General features: G+C 29.5%; 1 protein-coding gene across 4 annotated transcripts in view; it reads right to left on the bottom strand.

Annotated features, from left to right (window-relative positions):
* The window catches only part of LOC132937548 (lysine-specific demethylase 3A-like), a 68,016-nt gene that overhangs the window by 16,682 nt on the left and 25,382 nt on the right, over positions 1-25,952 (bottom strand). For 3 of the 4 annotated variants that reach the window (XM_061004370.1, XM_061004371.1, XM_061004369.1), the window contains exon 2: positions 8,599-9,701. The exons of the other annotated variant lie outside the window; for it this stretch is intronic. In XM_061004370.1, coding sequence (XP_060860353.1) covers positions 8,599-9,561 — 963 coding nt within the window. In that variant the 5' untranslated portion in view covers positions 9,562-9,701. The remainder of the gene's footprint in view (positions 1-8,598; positions 9,702-25,952) is intronic. 4 annotated transcript variants of the gene reach the window in all.

Genomic DNA, 25,952 nt, shown 5'->3' on the forward strand with positions numbered 1-25,952 from the left:
CATTATTGTAGGTACCTATTATTATTTCATTATTTTACACAAACGATGCAGTACCTATATGTGCACCCCGCAAGATGAGAAGGTAATATTCAGTTTTGTTTGGGCGGACCACAGACACGGGTAATAATTAATAACACAACATAATACGACCCGTTGACTATCGCATGATTATGAACTATCATCGTGACGATTATTATCGATTTTACCTACGACAGCTATAGCGTGGATATATATAAGCCAAGTATAGTAATGTACTAATGTTCAATACAAGTACAGATGTGTACGTGTAAATAAATAATAAATTCCGGTAGAATAATATAAAACAAAATATAGATATTGTGAAAGGTTTTCGACTATAATCCACACAGAGTCGATACATTTATAGAAACAATTTAGATTGTCCCAGCTGTGATGGGAAAGTTGAGATTTTGTTTTGTTTACTATTTTACTATATGTGTACCCGGGGAATATTTAGCTTATAAAATCAAACGTGCATAGAACGAAGATTATTCAAACAAGAAACTTTAATAATTATTATTTACCAAAATACTATAGGTTCAGCTTCAAACATTAAGTCACCGTTCGATGATCGTCGGCTGTCGATAGATATTAAATTGATCGTGATGGAAGTTTTATGATTGAAAAATGCTCATGTGCAGTGAGACGGATAATAATTATATTCATACAAATATATGCAAATGTCAATCAGCGTTGTGCAACCAGAGGTATTTCAGTAGCATAAAACGTGCAAAAATAATAATATTTAGTCTTAGAAATATTAACAACATTTTATACAACATACATGCGCTAATAACAATTCTTTATTAAAGAAAATCTATTTGGTGTAGATTCTTAATATGCATATTGTTATTTATATGATGTGTTTTGGCATTCGTGTAGCAGGTAATACTGATACACCTCGTAATTCCAACTGTATCAGGTGATCTATTAAATTGTATAAATAAACCTAATGGTTGCCTACAAACTTTTCTTCTGTAGTGACAGTTAAGTCGATAAAGTGCACTTGCCACTTTTACTCTTGTATTATTATTTATTACTTATTAGTTATCCATATATAGTTATTACATGATAATATAAAATACACGAGATTTACGCTGAATGTCTATAATTCTATACCTAAATTATCATTATCACGAAATTACACAGAATTATGATAGTATATTAATCAATTGTACGTATTCAAATTTGGTAGATTACCTTGACATCATCCAGCTATAGATCAACAGCTACACGAATGCCGGTATTTTTTTTTTTTTTGAAAAATAATATACCAAAACAAATACGAAGCTCTATATTATGTTATTAGAAAAAAATAACAAAATAAATTTACATTATACTATACCCAAGGGCGTTTGGTAATCTTTGAGTTCGGTAATGATGTGGATCCGATCGGACATAGATTTTATAGACACTGTAGACAGGTACTGGGACAGAAAGAAAGGCTACTTATTATGTGCGGAAAATATATTTCCTTTATAAATAATTTACCGATAAATCACACGGGGGCAAAATAATAAAACATTTCGAAATCGTGGGTTTCGTTCAATTTTCCAAACGCTACCCGTCGTAATATCCACAACACAATGCATCATTATTTACATGGCACGTAACGCGTAATATAATATTATGATGATGATGATGATCGCAGCAGTGTGTGTATATAACACCGATACGCTGAAACGTAATATTGATGCAATTATTATGTTTAATAATATAATATTATGGACGTGACGTGCAATAAAACGTTTCCCTGTGCGACCTACTGCTGTTAAGTATTACTATTGTAAAGGGTTGTATCTCGGGCCCCACACGCCGCGACCGCACAGACTTATCGCGACACCGTCGAGGTATTCCGTTTACGACCCGACGAGGGTTTATGACAACCCGGCGAGGTACCTATATAGAATATTTGTTTTCTGTTATTATCATTATCATCATCATCATCATCATCATCATCACCTGAGGATGGGTGCTATTATTATTTTTTCTCACCAAAACAAACATCGATAATAACGCCGTGTCCCACGTGAATCCGACAAGTGCGACGGAACAGCACGATCAGAAAGAAATGATATTGTTATCTTATTATATAAGAACGATATTGTTATCATTATGAACTTTTAATGCGCGTATAATGTACTACCTATACGTCCTACATACTACGTAAGACAACTAGTCTTATGTCGCATTATTATATTATGAGCTTTGATCCAGATTGTGACATATACTTTTATCGACCGTCTAAAAGCCGATTTATATTATTATAATATTTTGAGAAATACGCATTTTCCACGGAATTGGTTTTAATAATAATATTATGGAACGATAAAATAAAAATCGAATATTTTATTTAATATTCTCGATTGACGCTCTAAAAGTCTTAAAGGAATAACGGCTTTTATAAATATATACAAACTGTAAAACGGGTGAGGACCTATAACTAATAACAATGGTTTAGTTCGTAAAAATTTTGTAAATAATTTTCGGAGATAATAATAATAATATATTATTTATTCATTTTATTTTCCCGTTTATAGCAGAATATAAAGTCAGACAAATATTTGAAATCAATAAAAATGTAGGTACTTAGGTTCGTATAAATATTAAACTTTGTAATAAAAAAAAACTCGTAAAATATATATAATTTCATAATCACATATTATTATATTGTAGAATGTTATATACCTATACAATATAATAATAATATAATATCTGCTAAAAGTAAATACCTATAATAATTTGTTGAAGGGTCGAAGATTTATAGGGTTTGAGTTCGTTTAATTAACGTTTATTTCTATATTATGTTATAATATATTTGGGAGTATTTATACTGTTGAAATAGAAATAATAATTTATTATTGAAAAGTAAACAGTTGATTTGACATCGAGACTCGTAGCGTAATCAAATTATTTAACGCAGAAAAAAATCTTTCTATTAAATTGTGTATCGTCTAAATTCCATTAAATCCATTTTATTTATATGTACATATAAATGTTATATATAAGTTATAGTGCTAACTCTACTCCGGACTAAAGCGACGAAATAAAAATGACAAATTGAGACATTTAAGTCTTAATAAAATCAGGGCATTAAATATAATATTATATAATATAGAATTTTCGACATTCGGTTTATCGTGAACTTAGTGAATTAAAATCAAACCAGAAGATTCAATTATTATCATTTATTACTACACAAATAAAAGTGATCTTATTTATACGTTTTTTTTTTAACATTTGATATTGGTTCACTAAAAGCAATAACAAATTAGCAAAAGTATAATTTAGCACGTTCCTCCCATTTATGAGAATTAAAAAGAAAAAATATCTCATAAAAAACCTCAAGAGTTGAGTAATTTACAGCCTTTATGCACAGAAACCATTAATTATCTTTAACGAGGTGATGAAATATTAATTTTATTCCTTTTGGGGAAAGCTTTGATGAACATTTAATTATTTTTAAATTTTACCTTTACATACTACCTATATAATTTCCAAAATATTATATTTCAACATGAAACTTAAATTAAACTATCTTCTGAACTACGTGTATGCTCAGTACTCACATAAACTTGTATTTTGGTTATTATTTATTATTTTCATGCATTATAAAGTGTACCTAGAATTTAATTATATTTATTCATTATTAATTTTGGATAACAAAATGCAATTATAATATTACTCATTATAGCTATTAACACATAAATTATAATACATTTATTCTTTTGTATCTAATGAATTTAATTCTATTTTTAATGTATTTTTTTATGCTTAAAAAAACCTGTACTTAAAAATTGAGGAAAATTACCATTGAAAAAAATATAATAATAATAAGCAATTTTTTTATTTCAATTCATTGAATATATTATATTGTATACCTTTTATGATAAAGTATTTTATATATTAATTCATTGATGTACAATGCTATACATAACTTATGGTTATAGTTTAAAAGAAGTTTTCCATCCACAATAAATAGTAGTGTAATAACAACTCCTTGCAAGTTGCAGCACAACTCAAACACAACGAACTAACCTCCTGACTCCAAGCTGGTAAAATCTTCTTCATTTAAAAACAAACTTTAATAAACTGTATACATTATTATTATTTCTAAAAACAGCAACTATTTTAATTTATTGCTTTATAACAAAATATTATTCTTTGTATTTTACTTTGAACTTTGCAGTCAAATGAGAATACATTTCTCGAACTTACATAATATATTTATCATTAAAATATTGATATTAAAATTTACATATTGATTAATTAAAACCTCCGAGGAAAATTGAATAGTAACAAGTAATAATACTATTTACCAAATAAATAAATAAAATAAGTAAATTTACAAATAAAAGTCATGACATCGATATAATATGTTTATAGTTATAATCATTAAGAGTGTATTTTGTAGTATATATGGAATTATATGTATAATATATATATATATTAATATGTATTTATAAGTTATTTTGTTTTATAATTTAATTATAGTTTTAAAAGTAACTTAAATAATGGACTTCGGACGTTCGATAAACGGAACGAAACTATAAATATTATTACAATAGGTACCTATTTATAATATTATAATCGTTTGTAATTAGTTAAAATGATACTTTAAGCTGCAGTTCATTAATTATTTATGTTGACCTATAAATTTAAAAAATCATTTGGTTTTTTCGTACAAAATGGCCGAAAACATAATATTATGTTCTCAAAACCTGACCAAAAAATATAAAATATGAAAGATGAAAGTAGAAAATTAATTTATATCTCACAAATAATTGAATATTAATTAATTGTTGAACAACACACATTAATTATACATGCATATTATATCATTAGAAATATATGTCTTTGATTAATTATTATTCATCAAGTGTTAAAATAATATTTTATAAAACTATCATTAATATGATGCAACTATATTTTTCCATATTATGTTAATTTAGTTGAAGTGATATTTTAGAGTTGATGATAAATAGGAAATTACAGCAAACAAATAAGTTCTGTTTGAGTTTTCTCGTAAAATGAGACAAACACAAATGGAATATAATATTATAGAGTATCTACATACATATTTTAATTATTTTCAGTCATAGTAACGTTTAAATATTAAATTCATAAGACCACATTTCAAAATAGATGTCCGTTTTTCTAAACACATAACATTATATATTAAATTTGTTCGTGCATGACACAGTGGTTGGTTATTATCTGGTCTAAACGGACGAGAGTAAAATAAACCATTAAACCTGCTAACATTTTTGAATCTATTGCTTTCGGAACAAAACACATGAATAAATATACATAAGTACACGAACGTATAGAGGTCGTTTGCGTGTTATAAAAGGGATTTTTATGCGGGAAAAAAGCCTTTTGACTAATGAACTGCAGTAGCCATTTCTACATTTTACATTGATATCTTACAATATTAGGTATGTACCTACTTATAATTTATAAGTGTGCCAAAGGGGTATTCGTGCAAAGCAAATTACCAACCGTCGTACATAATATTATTATTATTATATAGCCATAAAGGTAGGTTTTCTTAGAGTTTCGAGATATTTGGTATTGATTTGGTTTGTTATCGCCCCGCCGCCGCGAAACGTATTGAATGTATAGGTACCAGGTATACCGTTCGTGAGTAGTCTTTTAATTTTAAAATTCTCAATTATTTAAGATCAACGTGTCGTTGTATCTTGGTTTATTGGAATATTATTACATGGAACTCAAGTATGCAAAAATACAAAATATATTGATATATTTATAGAAAAGAGAAAAATAATCTGAAGTTTAAATGTTGAGTGTATTGTATTTATGATTTATATTGTAATTGTATTTTATTATATTATTAACGTGTCGCAGGCTTTTCACTTTTCAGCACAAGTGTATATGTCAACCGTACCTAACTGTCTTCAAACGTTATTGTTAAAATTAATTTTAATTATGAGTTAGGTATTCACCGTAATATTTTTAATGGTGACATTCCAATTTTAGTTTTTATAACGAAAACATATTATTAATATATAATTATATATTATCGAAAAAAAAATAATACGTGAATGAAATGTTTAACAACTGTCAAGATATTAAATAAGGATCGCTCGAGAAAATTGTCTAATTTTTTTTTGTGTTTATTATTCGCGTTTAATTATAGAATATATTAATTATTATTTGTGCTACAGTTATTAATTGTAAGGAATGATTAATTATTATTATTATTATTATTACTATTTACTTTTGTTTGAAAGTTTTGTTACGATACATAAAAAAATGTATGAGCAAGACTGATAGTCGCCTGGTAGTGCGATAACAAACGAGTACCATTATTAATATTATTGAAGAAAACGTCTCATACGAAACCACTGTTATTAGTTATTACATACAATGTTGTGTAAAGGAAAAAATTATACATTATACCAATAATTATAAATCGATAATAAAAAAAAAATTTCTATTACGTAGCTGGATATATACAATCAGCTACTATAGGTCAACTATACAAAGTGTTTGGTGAGGCAAAAAAGAATGGAATGTGTTTCTTCGTTTCGAGATTACTGTGCGTTAGTAATAAATAATAATTCATATCAGAAGTATATTGAATATGATTAACATGTGCCAGACAAAAGTCGCCTGTACAGAAAAATAACAAACTTAGAAACGACTGCAGTGACGTCAAAGTTTTCCGTCGACTAAAATAACAATATAATATATTATTATATCGTACAACATAATACTTTAGTAGCGCGCAACTTATTATGTGCAAAGAAAATTATGTAAAATGTAATTTAATTGGCTTGTTGTTTAGAAAATGTTTTATCATCATTAAGCGTTACGCGTCTTATACGTACTTCGAAAAATATTGCAAAAGTGGAGCACATAATATTTATTACATTATTTGGTAAATGTTTTAGCACTCTTAATTTTACATCAAAATCCGTAAATAAAATATTAAGTATAGCTAGCCTACTTATGTATGCAAAAAACGAGCCACACGAATCGAAACTCGATTGTGCGCGTCGCGGAGTGTGTCAAATTCAAAAGTATAATTCCTGCCAGTGCGATGTCCTCTCTTAATGATAAGCTTAAATGATCTATCCAATTATTCATTGCCTACGACCGAAACGAGCCCTCCCCCCCCTCTACAAATTGTGTTGTATCGCGTCACCCTTCAGCAATTTATTTTTCGGTCGGCGAATTTCGGTTTGCATATTACTGCAGATATAAAATATCAATTATTGTAAACGCACGATATTACTGTACCTATTTTCACGTTTCTACGAATCCGATAAAATTAATTTTGTAAGTTATATAATATATAGGTTAAAATATGTGCGAAAACATTTTAATTCTTAACCGATTTAGAAGGTATCTAGTAGGTATCTATACAATACGATAAAATTTTAAAATTTTTTTGACAATTTACTTTAAGTAATTACATATTTAGTGTGCGATAAACAGTTAATATATAGGATTACAGAATTAACTTTAATTGTGTGAATTTAATAAAAATTTCATTGTTAATATCCAAGTTCAAATGCCAAAAAAAAAAGAAATATCAACAGCATTTGCGGATGCGCGTGTCAATTTCTTGAATTCATATAACCGTATTCAATGACAGTTCACGATTGTATGGTTCATTATTTAACCGTTTCGAAGCAATCAAAATACGTTCAAGTCATTTAACCTATACCTATGTAGTGCAACATTTCGATTTACATACCAATTTACCATTCCAAAACTGTAAGTAATAGGTTACAAGACATTAAGTCGTTTTGTCGGTTTCATACAAATGCAGTAAAATATGTAAATGTAATCGTTTATTTTTTTTATTATAATTTATTTATATTTTATATATTATTATTATCAGTAGGTATACGAAATATATTATGTATAATTTTATGCGAATACCGAAACGATTTTGAAATCTATTATGAGCCCTATAGATTCAAAACATAATGACGCACTATGACGGTTTTTGCACATTGTACCACTTTACATCATCGTTCGTCTCAGAATGAAAAGGTTCTAAGTACATTTTTTTGAAAAATGATATTTTTGCATATTATTATTTAATATTTTTTGTTGTAAAATTCAATCCTGAAATCGTATCGATCCGTTGATTATTCAATAAGATAAAGATAATGAAAAGGTTCTAATTCATACGTGAATGATAAGTACGGACTAATTTAAAAACGTTCCCCTGAAAAATTACAAAAATTACGTTGGAGCCTTTTCATTTTGAGACGACGTCATATCCTATGCAGTTATGAATTGAATTTTAAAAATGTAGTCTTCCTCTAACGCTTTTTGTATTGAAAAAATTACGTTTACCAGGGAAAACAGTTTTCAAAATGTAGCTGCAATAAACAAATTTTTGTCTTCCGATTGTCGTCGGTTTGTGTTAGCGCTTGGCATTTTAATGGATTGAATGCAATTTTTTTATGCATTTGAATTAAAACACAAATCACATCCCTACTTACATATAGAAATCATGCGACATAAAACCACACACAAGCGCACGCCATCACGCAAGCACTCAAACACGCAAACACAAACACACAAACACACACATACCTGCAACATGTGAGGGTCTCTCCAGACGGGTATATTGTTGTACGTAGACGGCGGCGTCTGATGTTGTTCGTTGGGCGGCGATACAGCGGCCGCGTGGTCGTCGGAACCGCTGAACGCACTCGAGTGGGACCCAGACCGTTCGTCGCCCGAGTTCAGCGTGCGTGACGAACTGAGACCTGAGTCAGACCGGTCGGCAGTCTCAGCGTACGGCGTGGCCACGGTGGCCGTGGCGTGCAGCGCGCTGTTGGACAAGGACCCCTGAAGCTTTGACTGAAACGGCGTCGAGTTGACGGCGGTTGCGGTAGCTGCAGTAGTGATGGCCACTGCAGCCGCAGGGTTGACAGATGCGGCGCTGTTAGCCACTACGGCCGGATACTGATGATGACGGTTACGGTATTGTTGATATTTTTGCTGTTGATGTTGATGATGCTGTTGCTGTTGCTGTTGTTGCTGTTGCTGCTGCTGCATTTGATGGTGGCGCAACTGATTATGTCGTTGTTGTTGCTGGTGCTGATGATGCTGTTGTTGCTGATGCTGTTGCTGTTGCTGTTGCTGTTGCTGATGCTGTTGCTGTTGATGATGCTGTTGCTGCTGCTGCTGATGTTGATTATGGATTTGTTGCGGCTGTTGCTGATGCCGTTGTTGTTGCAGCTGTTGTTGATGATGTTGAAGATTCTGTTGCTGTTGCATTTGTAGATGTTGTTGCATTTGTTGTTGTTGCTGCATTTGTTGTTGTTGTTGTTGCTGCTGCTGCTGCTGCATTTGTTGTTGTTGTTGTTGTTGTTGCTGAATTTGTTGTTGTTGTTGTTGTTGTTGCTGCATTTGTTGTTGCTGTTGAAAATGGTGCAATGGCGGTGGCGGTGGCGGCGGCGGCGGTATCCTTTTGATTTTGTCACCGTTACTGGTGGCTTCGTCTGTACCGCCACCACTCGTACCCCTAACGCCGCCCAAATCTTCTTCCATGTAACTCGGCTGTGCCCAGTGACCCTTTCCATAAGCATTATCGACGGGACCTACCCACGCCAAAGGTTGTCCGTGTCCTGACGTCTTTGCACGATTCGTCTACACTTTGCCCTAGCCGAATTTGCCGATGGCACGACTCACTGCGAACAACATCACACCACATCGATATTCAATTACATACATTTGTCTCAAAATATTGTAATATAATTGCAAGTACGTTATATGATACGCGACAAGGTGGGTTCTGGTCGGCAAGCGAAACGTATATACTTTAGGTACACACATTATCTAAGTAGACCACCTAACCCACCCATGGTAATTAAATATTATATACATTTTAATCGGATGAAAATATAAACACATATTATTTTCTATTCGTTCCCATCTCGGTCAAAGTATTATATTATAGATCTTTTGGGACCTTTCTATACATTTTGAAGTTCCGTTAGTTTTTAATTAAAAATCCGGTTTTAGCCCTTTTAATGGACCTTCCGCGTATAAATTTCATCCAAAGAGTTATTAACTCTATATAGTAGAACCAAAATAATACTTAATATATATTATATATATACCTATATTATACGAATAAACCTTTTAAAGTATTAAATTACAGTTCATATAGAATTCTTCATAATATAATACCCACACGATGTTATGCGACCATAAAGTGTATACCACGGGCCCGAAATTATTATACTGTTACTATTAATATTATTATTATTATTATTATGATTCTTACGAAAGATGTTCGTCTGCATGCGCTAATACTTCAATAAAATCATACAAAAATATGTACTTAAATGATTTCGACCCCATCATGAAATGTTGTATTTTTTTTTTAATGGTAATAAGTAAATACAATGTGAATTGGAGACGATCGTAATCTTACGACTCATCTACGCATATTCCTGCATCTGCAAATCGTTATTTAGGTAACTATATAATAACGTATTATAATCATATAGAAATACTTTATGTATTAGGGTGTATATAGGACACTTAAGAGGGTATGTCCAATAATAATAAATAACAAAATATTAATCATCTTAAAAATGATTTTGAGCTGAGTTATTTTTTTTTTGTAGAAAGAAATTTAGAAATCCCTGCAACAGTCGAAGATCTTTGTATATTATTACATTTGTATTGCCTTAAATGTTGGTTATGGTGGAAACGCAATTTTTCTTATTAAACGTTTTCAAGTAATTTAAAGTATTAATTTTTATCGTACATATTATTATGCCCTATATACCTACCTATACTTATTTTCAATAATGTTATTTTAATAAAATATGTCTTATGTAGTTGCGCTAAAAATATAAAAATAAAACTGTACCGTAATAATTATTACTTATTAGTATGAAATCTCCGTTTACTTAAAACAGTTAAGACATTCACAGAAATTTATTAAATACGCTAAAAAACCCGTGATATAAGGTCATTACACCAGTTGCATTATTATAACGTAGACACGATAACATAATACTAAAACATTGTGTATAATAATATGATAATATTTTATGACGTATATTACATTATATTATATAGGTACCTAGGTACCTAAGCTGTTGTCATTATAATCGATTTGCGTTTAATATTATGTAGATACAGGCAACAGGCGTACAGCTATAAACATATATATATTCGCCGTAAAGTACTACAAATTATATTTTGTCAGTATAGTTAAGACTCATAACGAGCGAACACATAAATACAAAGCAAAATGCAATATATAATACCTGCTTATTATAATAGTGTTTGAGCCATTGTATAAACCTGCACAATGTCTTAAACGAAAACATATTTGAATATTGTCTGATTCAACACGCGCATTAACGAAAGAAATTCAAACACAAATTTATAACTAAACTGAATGTTAATAAAATTATGTTTTTATACTTATTTAATACGTAGAAATTTAAGCTGTATTAATTTCGAATAAATATAATAAAACATATATTAATTAAGCAGGTTTTTTGAACAACAATCATTTCAATATACCTACCTACCCGTTTAAAATAAATGTTCGGTTACCGATTCCTAAGCTAATAAATTAACAGTTAAGCTTATAAAGTTTATTAAACTCAAATATATACACGAAATTCAAATTTAAAGTAAGTATCTTGTATCTATACAATCACAACTATTTACTTATATAAGTTATACCTATTGTTAGATTATTACGGTGCAATAAATTTAAGAGTAAAATACGGTGAATAATGAATTCGTGATAATTTCACATTTAAGACATTTTCGCAAAATAATTAACATTTACTGATTATTTTACCAACAATTTCCAATACAGTCACGGTACACATAATTAATATAATAGTTTTTATTTAAACTCAACGTTTTAAGTATAGCAAAGATTAAAGAATAATAACTGAAAATCAAGAACCCATAAAAAAATCTGTGTGAACTTTTTTAAGAAAGGCGTGTACAATATTATAAGAAACTTTTGAATTACTTTCACTGTAAAAAACGTATTCCAGACCGTTTAAAAATAAATTATTACTCTTACATACTACATTTGCGTTAAAGCGTATAACTTACCACATACATATTATTTATAAACAAATTTAATTCGGATGTGACGTACATTATAATAGTATGTCATTTGAATGAAAACCTATTCCAATGATAAATATAAACAACGCGCAGTGATAAAATTAATTCAACGAATGTGGCAATTAATTTGTAATTATTACTGTACTATACATAACGATATCGGTGATAAGCGTGTGTATGATGAAAACTCTGAAAGGTTTTAAAACCTAAATTGAGGTTTTTATGCCGCCTGTTATTTTTTCAACCGAGGAATAATTTTTCGATGCACCGCATTTTAGGTACGTACCTTCTGCGGGCTCCTGACTCGGTCACGGCCGATAATGCTCAGAAGTAAACGGAGTGGTTAAGTATACTACTCGACGACATAAAGCAAAATATCTATCGAACACAAGAGAATTTAGAATTCACCACTCGACGCAGCATTTCCGTTCAAAAACAACGTGTTGTTATTGTACATATGGATACGTTTGTTGTGAGGGAAGAAATACCCTGCGGAAGCACGGCGAACCAAATCCTGTGCCCTATGAAAACAGCAAACTCGTTTTTTTAGGGCGAATATAATATATTATAACCTATATAGAATTAGGACGGTGTTTTTCTTCAACCGAAGCGAGCAGGGTTGTTTACTCAACCACCTGCTTGAGTCTCGTGAAAGGCCATTGGCGTCGTTCAATATTTCCTCCCCCCGTCCACCGACCGGCGCTCCTTCTTTCACGCAGCCATTACAATAATATAAGTACAACTCACGACAGTTGTATGGTATATATAATGTATATATATATATATGGTTGTTTTCACTATATTGCTGGTATGACATATTATACCTATCGTTGTGCGATTATGAGTCAGCAACTTGCCAACGTACGTTTTAATGGTTTACACTTGTGTATATATATATATATATACTTCAAAAATACACCCACGATGATGATATAATCACACTAATGATTTATAATGCTGGTTCTGTATAGTAAAAGTACAATTACTTCCTCTTCGTAAAAAAAAAAAAATCTTTTTCAAAACGAAAAGACGGTTAGGTTAGACGGTGATTATTTCTGACTTATGTAATTGGATGAAAAAAAAATCGACTATATAAAATTGGTTTTCAATCGCTGTAAGCGACTATTTTCAAATTCACGTTTTTATAAGCTATTTGTGATGGATGGACCGAGAATTAACATACCTAAAGACGCATTTTGAAAATAAACTATAAAGTTACGAAATAAGTAATTAATTACACATAGTTAATCGGTAGTATATTTATATTCTATAATATATAGCTTTGAGTTTCGACGTAATTCACATATTTTATTATATCACGTATATTGTATACAGTAATAGGTGCATAACACGTTTCGATATAAACAAACAATATAATTTTTTTTTGTAAAGAAAAAATGATATCAGAGTAAGGTAACTAAAGCTTATTCTTTTATTTTATAATATAAATTAAATTTATGCTGAATTCATTTTAAGCGATAACAGTAATTATAATAGTTATTATTATTTTTCATTATAATAATTAATTCAGTGATTTACCACATAATTACATCACTGAAATATTCTAGATTTAAATTAATTTCAACGTTGTATAGGTACGAGGTACATTCGACTTTTTAAAATTATCTAATTATGATTTGTCATAGTTAGGGTTCGGATTTTTGTGTTAACTAAGTCAAGGGATATGATACTATTATAAGATATTTCATAAGCCTAAAATATTCTTAAATACCTATGTGAAAAAGAATTTTTTTTTGAACTCTGTGTTTAATGAGCGTCTTTATTTTTACTCCCAACAAACTACAAATACTCATTGCAAAGATACGGTAAAAATATAAAAATCCTGACTTTTATTGATTTCTTAAAATATATTTAACATCATATCATTTATTTCATATTATATCCTACAACTTATTTTCTCTGCTAGTTAGTTGCCATGACAACGCCATTATTGTGTTTGGGAATATCTGCGAAATTAAGATGTTTGTATTGAATGAGGAAAACATCAAATAAATGTAATTTGATAGACAAAGCCACTATAAGTATAAAGATTCTCGATATATAAGTATCAAACGATCCGCAAGTAACCTATAAGTTATTTTATTATACATTACGATGACGCTATTGACGAGTAATATCTTGACGGACAGTTAACTCTTGTAACTCGACTAAATTTCAAATAATTCTCAGTCCTCGCTATATAAGCTTGTGAGCCATCTAGTTTGCACAGAAATGTAATGTATGTATATTGGTATATAGTAACTACTTAAAGTTAGTTAGCCCTTTACCGGCAAGCCCTATTCGATAGAAGTCCTACGCCTAAAACCTACCTACCTAATAATATAATATACATAACAATATATTGAAATAATTGCGCAAAAGAGAGCTATTTAAACAAATGGTTTCATTTAGTAACTGAATTTTTAAATTGTATTATAATTGTTGTAATTTATATTATAATATTTTATATGTAAACAAATAAGGATGTAGAAATGGTATATTATGATATTATTGAAAACCATTAACCCATTAAGTAATATTAATCGATTTATCCTTTATTACTCTTTTTTTTCTCTTATATTATTACTTTGTTTTAATATCTAATTATTATGTATTATCCGATATGTCAAAACTATAATATTCTGGAGTCCACTACTCCACTAGGCCAATGCTTCTTAAACCATAAATATTGTCAAATTATTGTAATTGTTTTAATGTTTTTTTGAGTTATTAATCATTTTTAACGTTTCAGATTGAGTTTTGTTTTATTTGGTCACGTTGGGCGTAGGCGATTTCCCTTAGTTTTAGTCCCTGTGAATGCATTCGAATAATACATAGGTATAATGACAACGGCGTATTCAAAACATAATTACCCGCGAGGACGGGGGTATTTAAAATATTATTGAAAAAAAAAACTGATGTTAAATTTCTAATCATACGTAATCTGAGCAAAATATTTGGATGGAGGCGGGGTCATCAACCCCACCCAACCTCACAAAAGCACGGCCTTTGGTAGTCAGTTGTACTATACTTGTACTAAATTGTATGGTTGGTATAACTATATTATATAGTTAAAATTATCTTAACATTAATTATAGTTGCTGTAACTATTTAATATTTGTACATCAACCATTTTATATGGTTAAATTTGAGTTACTATTTTATATACTATCATTTTAGTACTCTCAACTAAACACATTGTTTGATATAACTTAATAAAACGTTACGCCAACTGAAAATTATCCAACTATTTACTAAATTTAAAATTTTTTTTTCCATGCACTTTGTGTGCCCTTTAAAATTCACCACCCCCCTTCCACGGTTATCATAGTTTGGATCCGCCTCTGTATTATATAATATTATACTGTTTTATGTCGTTTGCATCCAAACAAACTAAAACATACAAACATATTTTAGGGTTGCCATAACACTGAATACGTGTAAGTATTTTATAATCTGACTGATGTATTAATATAAATGGACCAAAATCTGACCATTCCACTGTAAGTACCTTCATGAACGAATTTCGCTCGTTCGGTCACAGTGCAAACATCATAAGGGCAAACAACAGTAACAGAGCAAATTATTTGTTTACTTGTTTGCAATAGTAATGGAAATATATTATGGTATAGTGCATTATAATAATTAATAATACTTCAAAAATACTATGTAAGTACCCGCAACCTACACTCCGTTTGAAATTACTTCAAGCTCACTAAACTTTAGATATGATGTTACGAAAAATCCAAGTCATTACGCATGCTCAGGTAAATAAAATAACTAATAAAAACAAGAAAAATTTACATTTTGATAAAAATGTTTTCTAAAAATAAGAAACATGATTACAAACAATTTTTTTTTTTATATTTAATGTTGAAATTTACGAAAATTCAATTTATTTTTTACATAGGTTTCGAGTGGTCGACACTTGTGTATAGAAATTGAGTAGTAACTTGTAGATAAATTATAACGAAATAAGTACCTCCTCTAGGTAACATAGTTATTTTAGTGATAACATATGTCATTAACATTATCATTGTAAAAATTACTAAATTACCTACTTAAAATAACGTCAAGTTTAAACTATTTAATTATATTTCTGCAAGATATAAATTGTCAATAGTAAAGTCTATAATATAGACTCTATATCATTAAACAATTTATAAGTTGCCCACAATCGAAGTTTATCACTATAAACTACTTTATGAAATAATATATGTCTCGGTAATATTTATTTAGACGGACTCGAAGACAAACGATGATACAGTAAGTGCCTATAATAGGTATGTGACAATAGATCTAAAATATTACATTATTTATGATTGAAAATAATATTACATGATATACACAATACACGAGTACTACTTTTTTAATTATTTAACTCATTTAAACGAAATACCTACATATTTTATATTATTATTGCTAAAGTGTAAGTTCATGAAATTTAACCGTTGTTTATACCTATTTATAATAGTTATTATCTCACCACAGCACATAATTATATTTCAACCCAGTTAAGTACAAATAATATTAGTTATTATAGCTCTAGAAGCCTAATCTTATATAAAGCACAGGTCAATATTATAATAATTAAAAGATTAAATACGGTTATTTATGTTCTTGATAACCGGTGACCATACATAAACAGATTTAAAACTATTAAATGTTATTAATTAACTATAAATTTAATTTATTTAATAACAAAGCAATCGAAAAAACGTAGTCATATTAAATTATGGATATACTACAATTTAGTTGAATGTAGGTATATTTTAATTTTTGATTGATAATATGCTTTTAGTATTCCTAGGATACCTTTACTGAGTAAATACGACTTATCAAAACTAATCAACGAAAGTGAAATAAAAGAGAAATAATTGAAGCGACACCAGAGTTCAGTTCCAGTATATCATGGCCATCGTACTAAAGTAAAATATAAATATTAAAATATGTCATTTTTTTAAATAAAACGTTTTTATATTCCCATAATAAATTGATTATAATCGCAGTGTCTATTATGTTTAATGTATGCGAGTACTTCGTTCTTTTTTTTCGCCTTTAAAGCTGAGCAAAAGTATGCAACATTTGATCAATTATTAAAAATTACACAATCTGACAAGATTTAACACAAATGGAATATTTTAATTTCAAAAAAAGAATTTTTAAATTCTCAACATTTTTTTGATAGTGATTTGTATCACCGTGCTGGATCTACCATGATTGTAGACGTTTCTTTTCCAATACAATTTTATGAATTTTAATTTCCAATTCTTCTAAGACAGATTTTTTGAATAACTTTCAAATTGTACCTGAATTATATAGATAATATGCATATTATTATAGTTTTTATTCCAAATACTTTTGAATGTTATAACGGTTCAGTATTATAAAACTATGTCGATGATGTTGTATCCCCCAAAATTCTCCGAGTTTATACATAGCCTTGGGAACTGAATAGATTAAATAGTATATTGTTCAAATTCCATTCCTTATTTCACTAGGTACCCATTGAAGGTTACATGTTTTACATTTTATTATTTTAATAAAATACTAATTATGTAATATTTAATGATATGCAAGCAACTCGAGTACGGTTATTTTTTTTTTACTTCGGATACGGTAACAATTATTATGAAGTGACGAGTAATTATTTTTAAAAATATGTTAGGATCTTATTATTTTTCGTTAAATAACTTTACTAGAATATTCAACGAAGATGAACCTTGATATTCAAAATTACTAAATATACACCCTAAGTGTACTAATTCAAACATACTAGTTAAATAACATTACAAATTACAATACCACCGATGTTTAATATGTTACATTATTAATATCAAGCAACTATGTATTATACAAAATACTTATTTAGCTCTGTTTCGTTTATTACCAACTAAAAATTTTCTAAGAAAATAAATTTAAATAGTCGATAAAAAAATATTTCAATCATAGAAAACCCGTAGGTACCTACTGTTTTTTAGAAGTTCGATTAAAGCCGTTTAAACATAAAAAAATGATTATTTTAAAAATTACGTAAATTTGGCGAATTCATGCAACGTATTATATGTTAATGGTTATTATATGTAGAAAATAAAGAGCAGTAAAAACACTTAAGTAGCCGTTTGCAGTATAATAATTATTAATTTCCAAGTGGTATTTTCAAGTGATAAGTGATAACCATTATAATAATATATAATATTATATAGAAATAGCTAGAATGAAACACGCGAACCTAAATAAATCTAAAACCATAGAATTTCCCGTTTCCATTATCATAATCTAATGTACATACTTAATAATAATTGAAGTTGTGAAAATAAAGAACAGTAATTGTATGAGATATATTGTATATATTGTTAAAACTGTCAACGGCATTAAAATTTAATACATGTATAACTATATAATATCATGATAGTCATGTTAAGTGGAACTGTTTTGAGAGAGATTTCACAACAACAAATGCACATACTAAGTAGATACACCGTCTAAACTGTATTAAAAATTGTAAACATGTATTACATATATAGGTGCATGTAAATTATATTTAGGAAAAGGATTATGAACTTGAAGGTACATTATTATTTAGTACTTTTATCAGTTATTCACGCCATAACATATTTAAGATAATATAATTTAAAACCTACTTATTATTATCTAGTACCTACTTACAATTCAATTAAAATTTTAAGATAAAAAGGTATTTGCATTGAGATATGTAATATATGTATCATATTAAGTATTGTCGCTAATAAAAATAATTGCATGAACCTATACCAATTTAAATAATACATTTAAAAAATAATAAATTAGTCTATTATAATCACTGATGTGAAAATAAATCTTCAGTATAATTATCAGGTTACCTAATGGATTTATTATTACTTATTTAAAATCTATAACAATATGATTGAAAAAAATTGTTGTTATAATACAAATAACCATATAATTATTTTGAAATTTGTCAGCTAAATTAATTTTGTTTAGCCTAAATTCTGAACAAATTTAACTATTATAAATGTTGAATGTGTGATGAAATAACAATAAAACTTTGTAATAGATATGATTAATTATTTTATATTTTTAATTTATAATTTATTAAATGTACACATAAAAAATGTAAAACGCATTATCCAACATACAAAAATAAAGCTCCCTCCTATGTTTATGTAAACAAAATATATAAAACTATTTGAAATGTCTAAACCACCTACAACCACTACCTACGTTGAAGAATCACGCTTCTAAATTACCTTTCTGTGTAATAGATACAAAATACTCAACATTATGAACAATTATTGAATTATATACATTAATACGATTTTGAGATTAAATTTAACCGAACAACCTCCGGGTAAACTATTAAATTATTATTTATTCAATACTAATGCAATGTGAAAACGGCATCGGCTGCAATATAACTGCCAACCGTTTATTATGCACAATAGAAAATATAATAATATATTACACTGAGCTGCGACCGCTTGCCAACAGAGAGAATCAGATATAACTATTTTTGTAAGACGTGGGGGATCATCACTATTTAATGGGCACGAATAATCGCGTTGTACACTCGGATATCAAGTCGGACGTGTGTAATTCGTGATGTGCTAGTTTTACCGGTAAAGATAGCGAGACAAATATTGATAACATTTATGAGGATACATACCATAATATTGTATACGCGTAAAACTCAGTGCAAGAACAGACGTAAATAATAAGCACTAATATCTCATTAAGAAAAAAATAACGAAAAAACAATAGGTAGTTAACGTCTAATCAATGTAACGCAATGTATGTATAAAAAAATGCATTCAACGAGTTAATGATAATAATAAGTGACACAAAAAAACTTTAAATTTAAAACGTTAAAGAACGATAACGGTAAAATATTAAATCGCAGTTAATTTATTATTTAAAGGAAAACTATTTGAAAAGTATTAATTAAAGTAAACCACGTACAAGCGAGTAGTTTTTCAATAGAGTATTCACACCATATTATAACGTTACAGCAAAAAAATAAAACACTCAAAATTACGGGTATTAACTATACGAGAGTTGAAAAAAAAACAATAATCCACATTAAAAACACATGACGTTCTATTTAAATAAAAACTGTTGAGTCATAAATAATAATAAATATAAATCTAACATCAGTTTATTGTTCAACAATATCTACAATAATTTATCAAAAAAAAAAAAATTTATTGAAAGAATTATGCAGTGTGTAATAAGTATTAATGTGTAAATTTTAAAAAAAAATGGTTCACATGCTATTATTGTTATAAGTAGGTATTTCGTATTCATTAATAACTGGACGTGGCCTTGAACAATAATTTTGGTCACGTTATTTTCTACATATAATATGTTGCCCGATGTAGGTCCAAGGCACGTCTATTTGTATTATTATCTAATTGTTCTTTGATAACACAAACAGCAAATACGATTTTTATTTATCACTGCATATTACACAAATTATTCAACTTAATTAATCTTATTTCATATGTGAACGTAGTGAACTTTACTTCTAAATTAAATTGTATAAATAGAAAATAAGAAACATAATGACACTATACTTTACACAACTACTAAATATATAATAATATATTAAAATATATGAGTAATAACAAATACTGCTGTTAAATAAACTGAATAACTGGAGATAAAACATTTTTGTATTTTTAATTATTATACACTATTGCAATAACATGAAACGAGTAATTAATATTATCTTGAGTATGTTCCTGCCTACTTGATTATTTACGTCTTGCGTAAACCTATGGTTAAAAAACGAAAAACGTATATTTAACACGCAAATTAGATATTGCAAAGAATTTAGACTAAAATACATTACATTTTACTTTTTAGATACTTCACATAAATGTTTTTTGAAGTTTATAAGACATCACTACGAACAATAATTATTTTAAATTATTTTTTATTGAAAATCCTTGTAATCCTTGATCCGTGGCAATAGAATATTTTACGGAGACAATTTCGTCTTATACTTGTTTCTTTTTTACTCACATAATATTGCGAAACAAACCGATTAAAAAAGAAATCTATAGAATACTATACTATTCTAGCTGTTTGAGAACAATTAGTAATGACAAAATCAATCTAAAGTAAATAATAAGATTTCAAGGGATAAACCTAATAAATATTAGTTTTTCGTAACTTCAAGTCTTAACGACAAACTACGTTTTTATACTTTTATCAATCATTCTTAAAACGTTAGACATTGTAAAACTTATAATTCAAAAACAAATTTTATACTTAATCAAAAACGGAAGTTTAAAAGAACTCGATCAATAGTTAATTATAACTTTTTATATAGTGTGTATACACTGTGTATATTCACGCCGAAAAAAAAAAACTTCAAAAAGTATCAAATTTCAATATGATCCACCTAAACCCCTGTTTAAAAATTAAATCATATTTAGTACGTTAGAAAATCATACCGAAATGGGAGGTACCTTTAAGGTCTCAAATAACTCAGTATTACTGCAATAAATAATAATAATTACACTGGTGTATTAATATTATAATTGTAGTTTGTAATTCACTGCAGCGGACCCTACTCGTCTATAGGTAGTCATCAGGTTTAGAGCTCATCGCCATTGGTGGTGGATATATTTTAAACAACAATGTAGAAAAAAGTAATAAATATTTCTCTCGATCGATTACTGCGATACAATATAATTCGATTAAAATACAATTACGGTATATTATATAATATGTTGCATTTGACGCATGTAATAATTGTTAAAAACCTTTAAAAAAAAATTTTAATTATGACGTTGATTACAATATTCACTACAGAAAAAAACACTAGTAATAATATTGTACATAATATTATACATATAATTTATATCAATATTTGTATTTATGTTCCAAACTATGTCGCGGTGGTGGGATACCTAATGTAAATATAATATTATATATATATATATATATTGTTATTGTATGTACCCACAATGATTATTAATTGCATTAACCAGCCGTGGCATACGTACCACCTCCCACCCATATTATACTCGACCGAAACGGTTTATTTTTATTTGCGAATAATAATTTATCTTTTTACCCGCATTATAATTATATTATTACCTAGTGTTGTTTTATACTCTCGAGCCGCGAGCGCGTAACAATATTATAATAGTATATAACATGGATGGTGCCTATGTATGTGTCTCGTCCCGCGCAATCGAACACAATATCGAAACCGTTAAAACACTGAACCATGTTTCCGTTAATTGATTTATAATGGGTTACATCTAGTGCACTTTGATTAGCGCAGACACGTCCGTACGACGACACAATCGAGTACACGCACTCGACGACGAAATTCAAAACGCGCGCTGTATAATATTATATACTTTGCATCGATGATAATAATATTATATTGGTTCCGACCGACGCAATAATTATTATTGTCAATAAAAATGATGAGTGTATAATATCGGTCCGATCGTATATAAAAAAAAAAATATAACAATGTTCACCGTACGTATATAGTGGCCGCACATATAATTTTTCTTTTTTGCAACTGAATGCATTAAAATAATTTATTTCTATATCAGATAGTGGCTTGAAAAGACAATAATTGTTTTTTATTAAACTACATAATATAGGTATTATGAGCTCGACGGTTCGCGAATTCGGTCGACAGTCGTCGAAAACGAACGGATTTTTTTTAGCAACCGGTTCGCCGGTGCAGCCGTACAGAGAACTGTGGCGGCACGCTAGCTGGTGGTGCAGCAACTACTCGTACGCGGAATTTTGCGGAAAAAACCCGAATGAAAGAATGAAAGAAAGAAACCAGAACTTCAGTCGTCGTTGTTGTATCAGTTGACCGTCGTCATCGATTATTTCACACACGGTGTATAAAATATAAATAATGTATTAAAACAAAAACATGTTTGCTACGCGTGTGAGAATCTACGGTGGCGGAGGGAGAGGAGGACCTGCTTCCATACATGTAACGACGACGACGTCTAATACCGTTTTTTCCCCCTGTTACCTTACTACCTATCCACCACCATACCCGGCACCACCGCCAACCGAATAATGATGTATAATTCGTGCGCGTTTTAGAGTGCTTAAAAAAAAAAAAATAACAAAACGGAGAAAACGTTTTTTTATTGCCAGCCGTATAATAAAAAGAACAACGAACACAACGGGCGGCGGTGTAATTATTATATTGCACGCGGAGTGCAAACAGGTGGTGGTATTGGCGGCGGTGACCTGCAGGTCGAATTTGTGTACACACGTCTACACACACGGCGGTGGCGTAGAAAAGGGCTCATGTGAAGAGAACGGGACTGCTTCGACGATAGATGATGACGACGGCGACGGTCATTATTGTGTCTACGGAATAACACACGCACTACGCACATGATAATATAATAATTAGGGATAGGACTGCAATGTGCATTTTAAAATTTTAAAATTGTCTTCGGTAATGTCCACGAATTACATTGATCACATTTAATTCACATTAATCATATAATATTGATACACTGCATGATACATTTTTTATTATGCTTATTTTAAATATAATTCATATTATTGCATGTATCTTAAATATTAACACGATAAGTGCATGTTTAATGGTTTATTTAAACGAAAGTAGTGTAAGGCTAGATGCCACGTCATATTCCACTCCTAATATTTAAATTTCATAATAAACCGGCGGTTATGATAAATATTAACAAATAGATTTATTTAAAAGTACGGGTATAAGAAATAATAGATTTAGCTAACATGAAAAGTTTACTTTATTCAATTTATTTTAAAATTATAACATGCTTCTCTTTCACTTAATGATAGATAAGAAAATATTGGTAAATTATCATCGAATATACGTTCTACTATATTTGACATTTGTATTGCATATTTTAGCATATTTTAACAAAATTAAGTGCATATTTTAATATTTTATTATTTTACATATCATATTATACACCCTAGCCCTAATAATAATAATAATATATTATGCACACTTAACCCGTTAATCCGAAATATCGGTGATGCCGATGAACCATACCGCAGTAAATATATGTAGATTTAAAAAACAATTTTTTTTAGAAGGATTACAAATACTGATGGATATCGAAAATGAGTATAAGCTTATTACCCATATTATACTGTTTTACTATATTAACTGTATTTATACTCGTTTTTACACACACACCCATTGACAGTATATTTATGTACCTATTGTCGATCGTCAGTCACGAGCGGCACGCTTCTGATTATAGCACTAACACCGTAAATGCTACATAGTATGATATTACTATACTCTGAGGTCGTATATAGGTACGTTCGAAAACCACACTCGTACACAAACGGTGGCGGTGGTGGTGGTGGTGGTGGTGGTAGTGGCGACAGCAGCGGTAATGGAACATAAATATTGAGCGAAAAAAATTGCATTCAAGGTCGATTCGAGTGAATTAATTCGGTTACGAGTTCGTTGGACGTGTTTGCGTATGCATATATGTTATATACTTCGAGGTAATTACATGCCGCAAAAAGAAAGGTGGAATTATACGATTTGGAACAAGCGAAACGTCAAAATATTATATCGAGCGTATTTAATTTACATCAAAAATTATTGACCATACTACAACCAATTATTGGCAATGTTATCCAATAATAGCTAATATAATAATATAATAGTTGATCAAAAAATACAAATTAGGACCGTTTTATTTGTACGATAATAAATGTTGAAATCATTACCTATACGATTAACACTTACTGTACATATAATATACCTACGATTTTCCGTGCACATGCTGACACGGATAGTCGAACAGGTCCTGGTTACTCATCAACTCAATTCGTCTCATACCTTATAAGTTTGTTCACCAATGCCCAATTGGTATTAGAATTAAAAGATGTTTGTCGACTCTATAGCGTTTAAAATTTGACTGTTCTGATTATTTTTCGTCAGTATATACATTAATCAGCGCCGAGTTTTATGTATAATGTTTATACACATATATATATGTGTGTATGTATTTATCATTACCAATGTAGAGCAGTGGCGCCGTTAGACTATATATAGGAACACAAATTTAATATTTTTCGTTGTACCTACTGTTAACACAATTATTTATAAGTGGTATCCCCGCAGAAACTTAAAATACAGTTTATGCCACACAGGCTGTTATTAACTTCGGCGTCACCGATTCGATTGGTTACTGTATAATATTATAGGTATTATAAGTACGAACGCACCTGGCTGCTGAGAACTATAATAGTATACCTAACAGTCCATCACGTATGCCTATTGCCTATATGCCAGTACCTATGCGTAACGCGAGTGCAAAACTCGATTTCAATTAATCAAATTCTGAGAAAAGGAATAAAAAAACATTTTAAACGCATAGGTAATAATACTATAACCTATAGTCAGAACTTAAGCATAAATATAAAACAAGCTTGTATGTTTATACATGAAGTTACGATTCAAGATTAATTTATGCTTCTGTGCCGATTAAAATAATATAAATTCAATGAACCGGAAAATAGTTACAAAATAGGTGGTCATTAAACATCAAAATAGCAAGTGGCGGGGAAGCAATTCCCGATAAAAAAAAAGCTGTTTAACGATCTCATAGTAAAAAATCGCTACCTGAACCTAGGAACGTACTACTAGTGCAGTGTAGTTTGGTTGTATACCTAATACGATTAATTACTACGACTTAGGTTAGGTTATAGTTTTACTTGTATTCTTTCAAATGTCTATCGTGAAAGTCTAGCAGTGATCAGTTGTTGGACTATACGCGCGTGCACACACGCACACTGCACACACACCGTAT

This window comes from Metopolophium dirhodum, chromosome 1, assembly GCF_019925205.1.
Source record: "Metopolophium dirhodum isolate CAU chromosome 1, ASM1992520v1, whole genome shotgun sequence".
NCBI lineage: Eukaryota > Metazoa > Arthropoda > Insecta > Hemiptera > Aphididae > Metopolophium > Metopolophium dirhodum.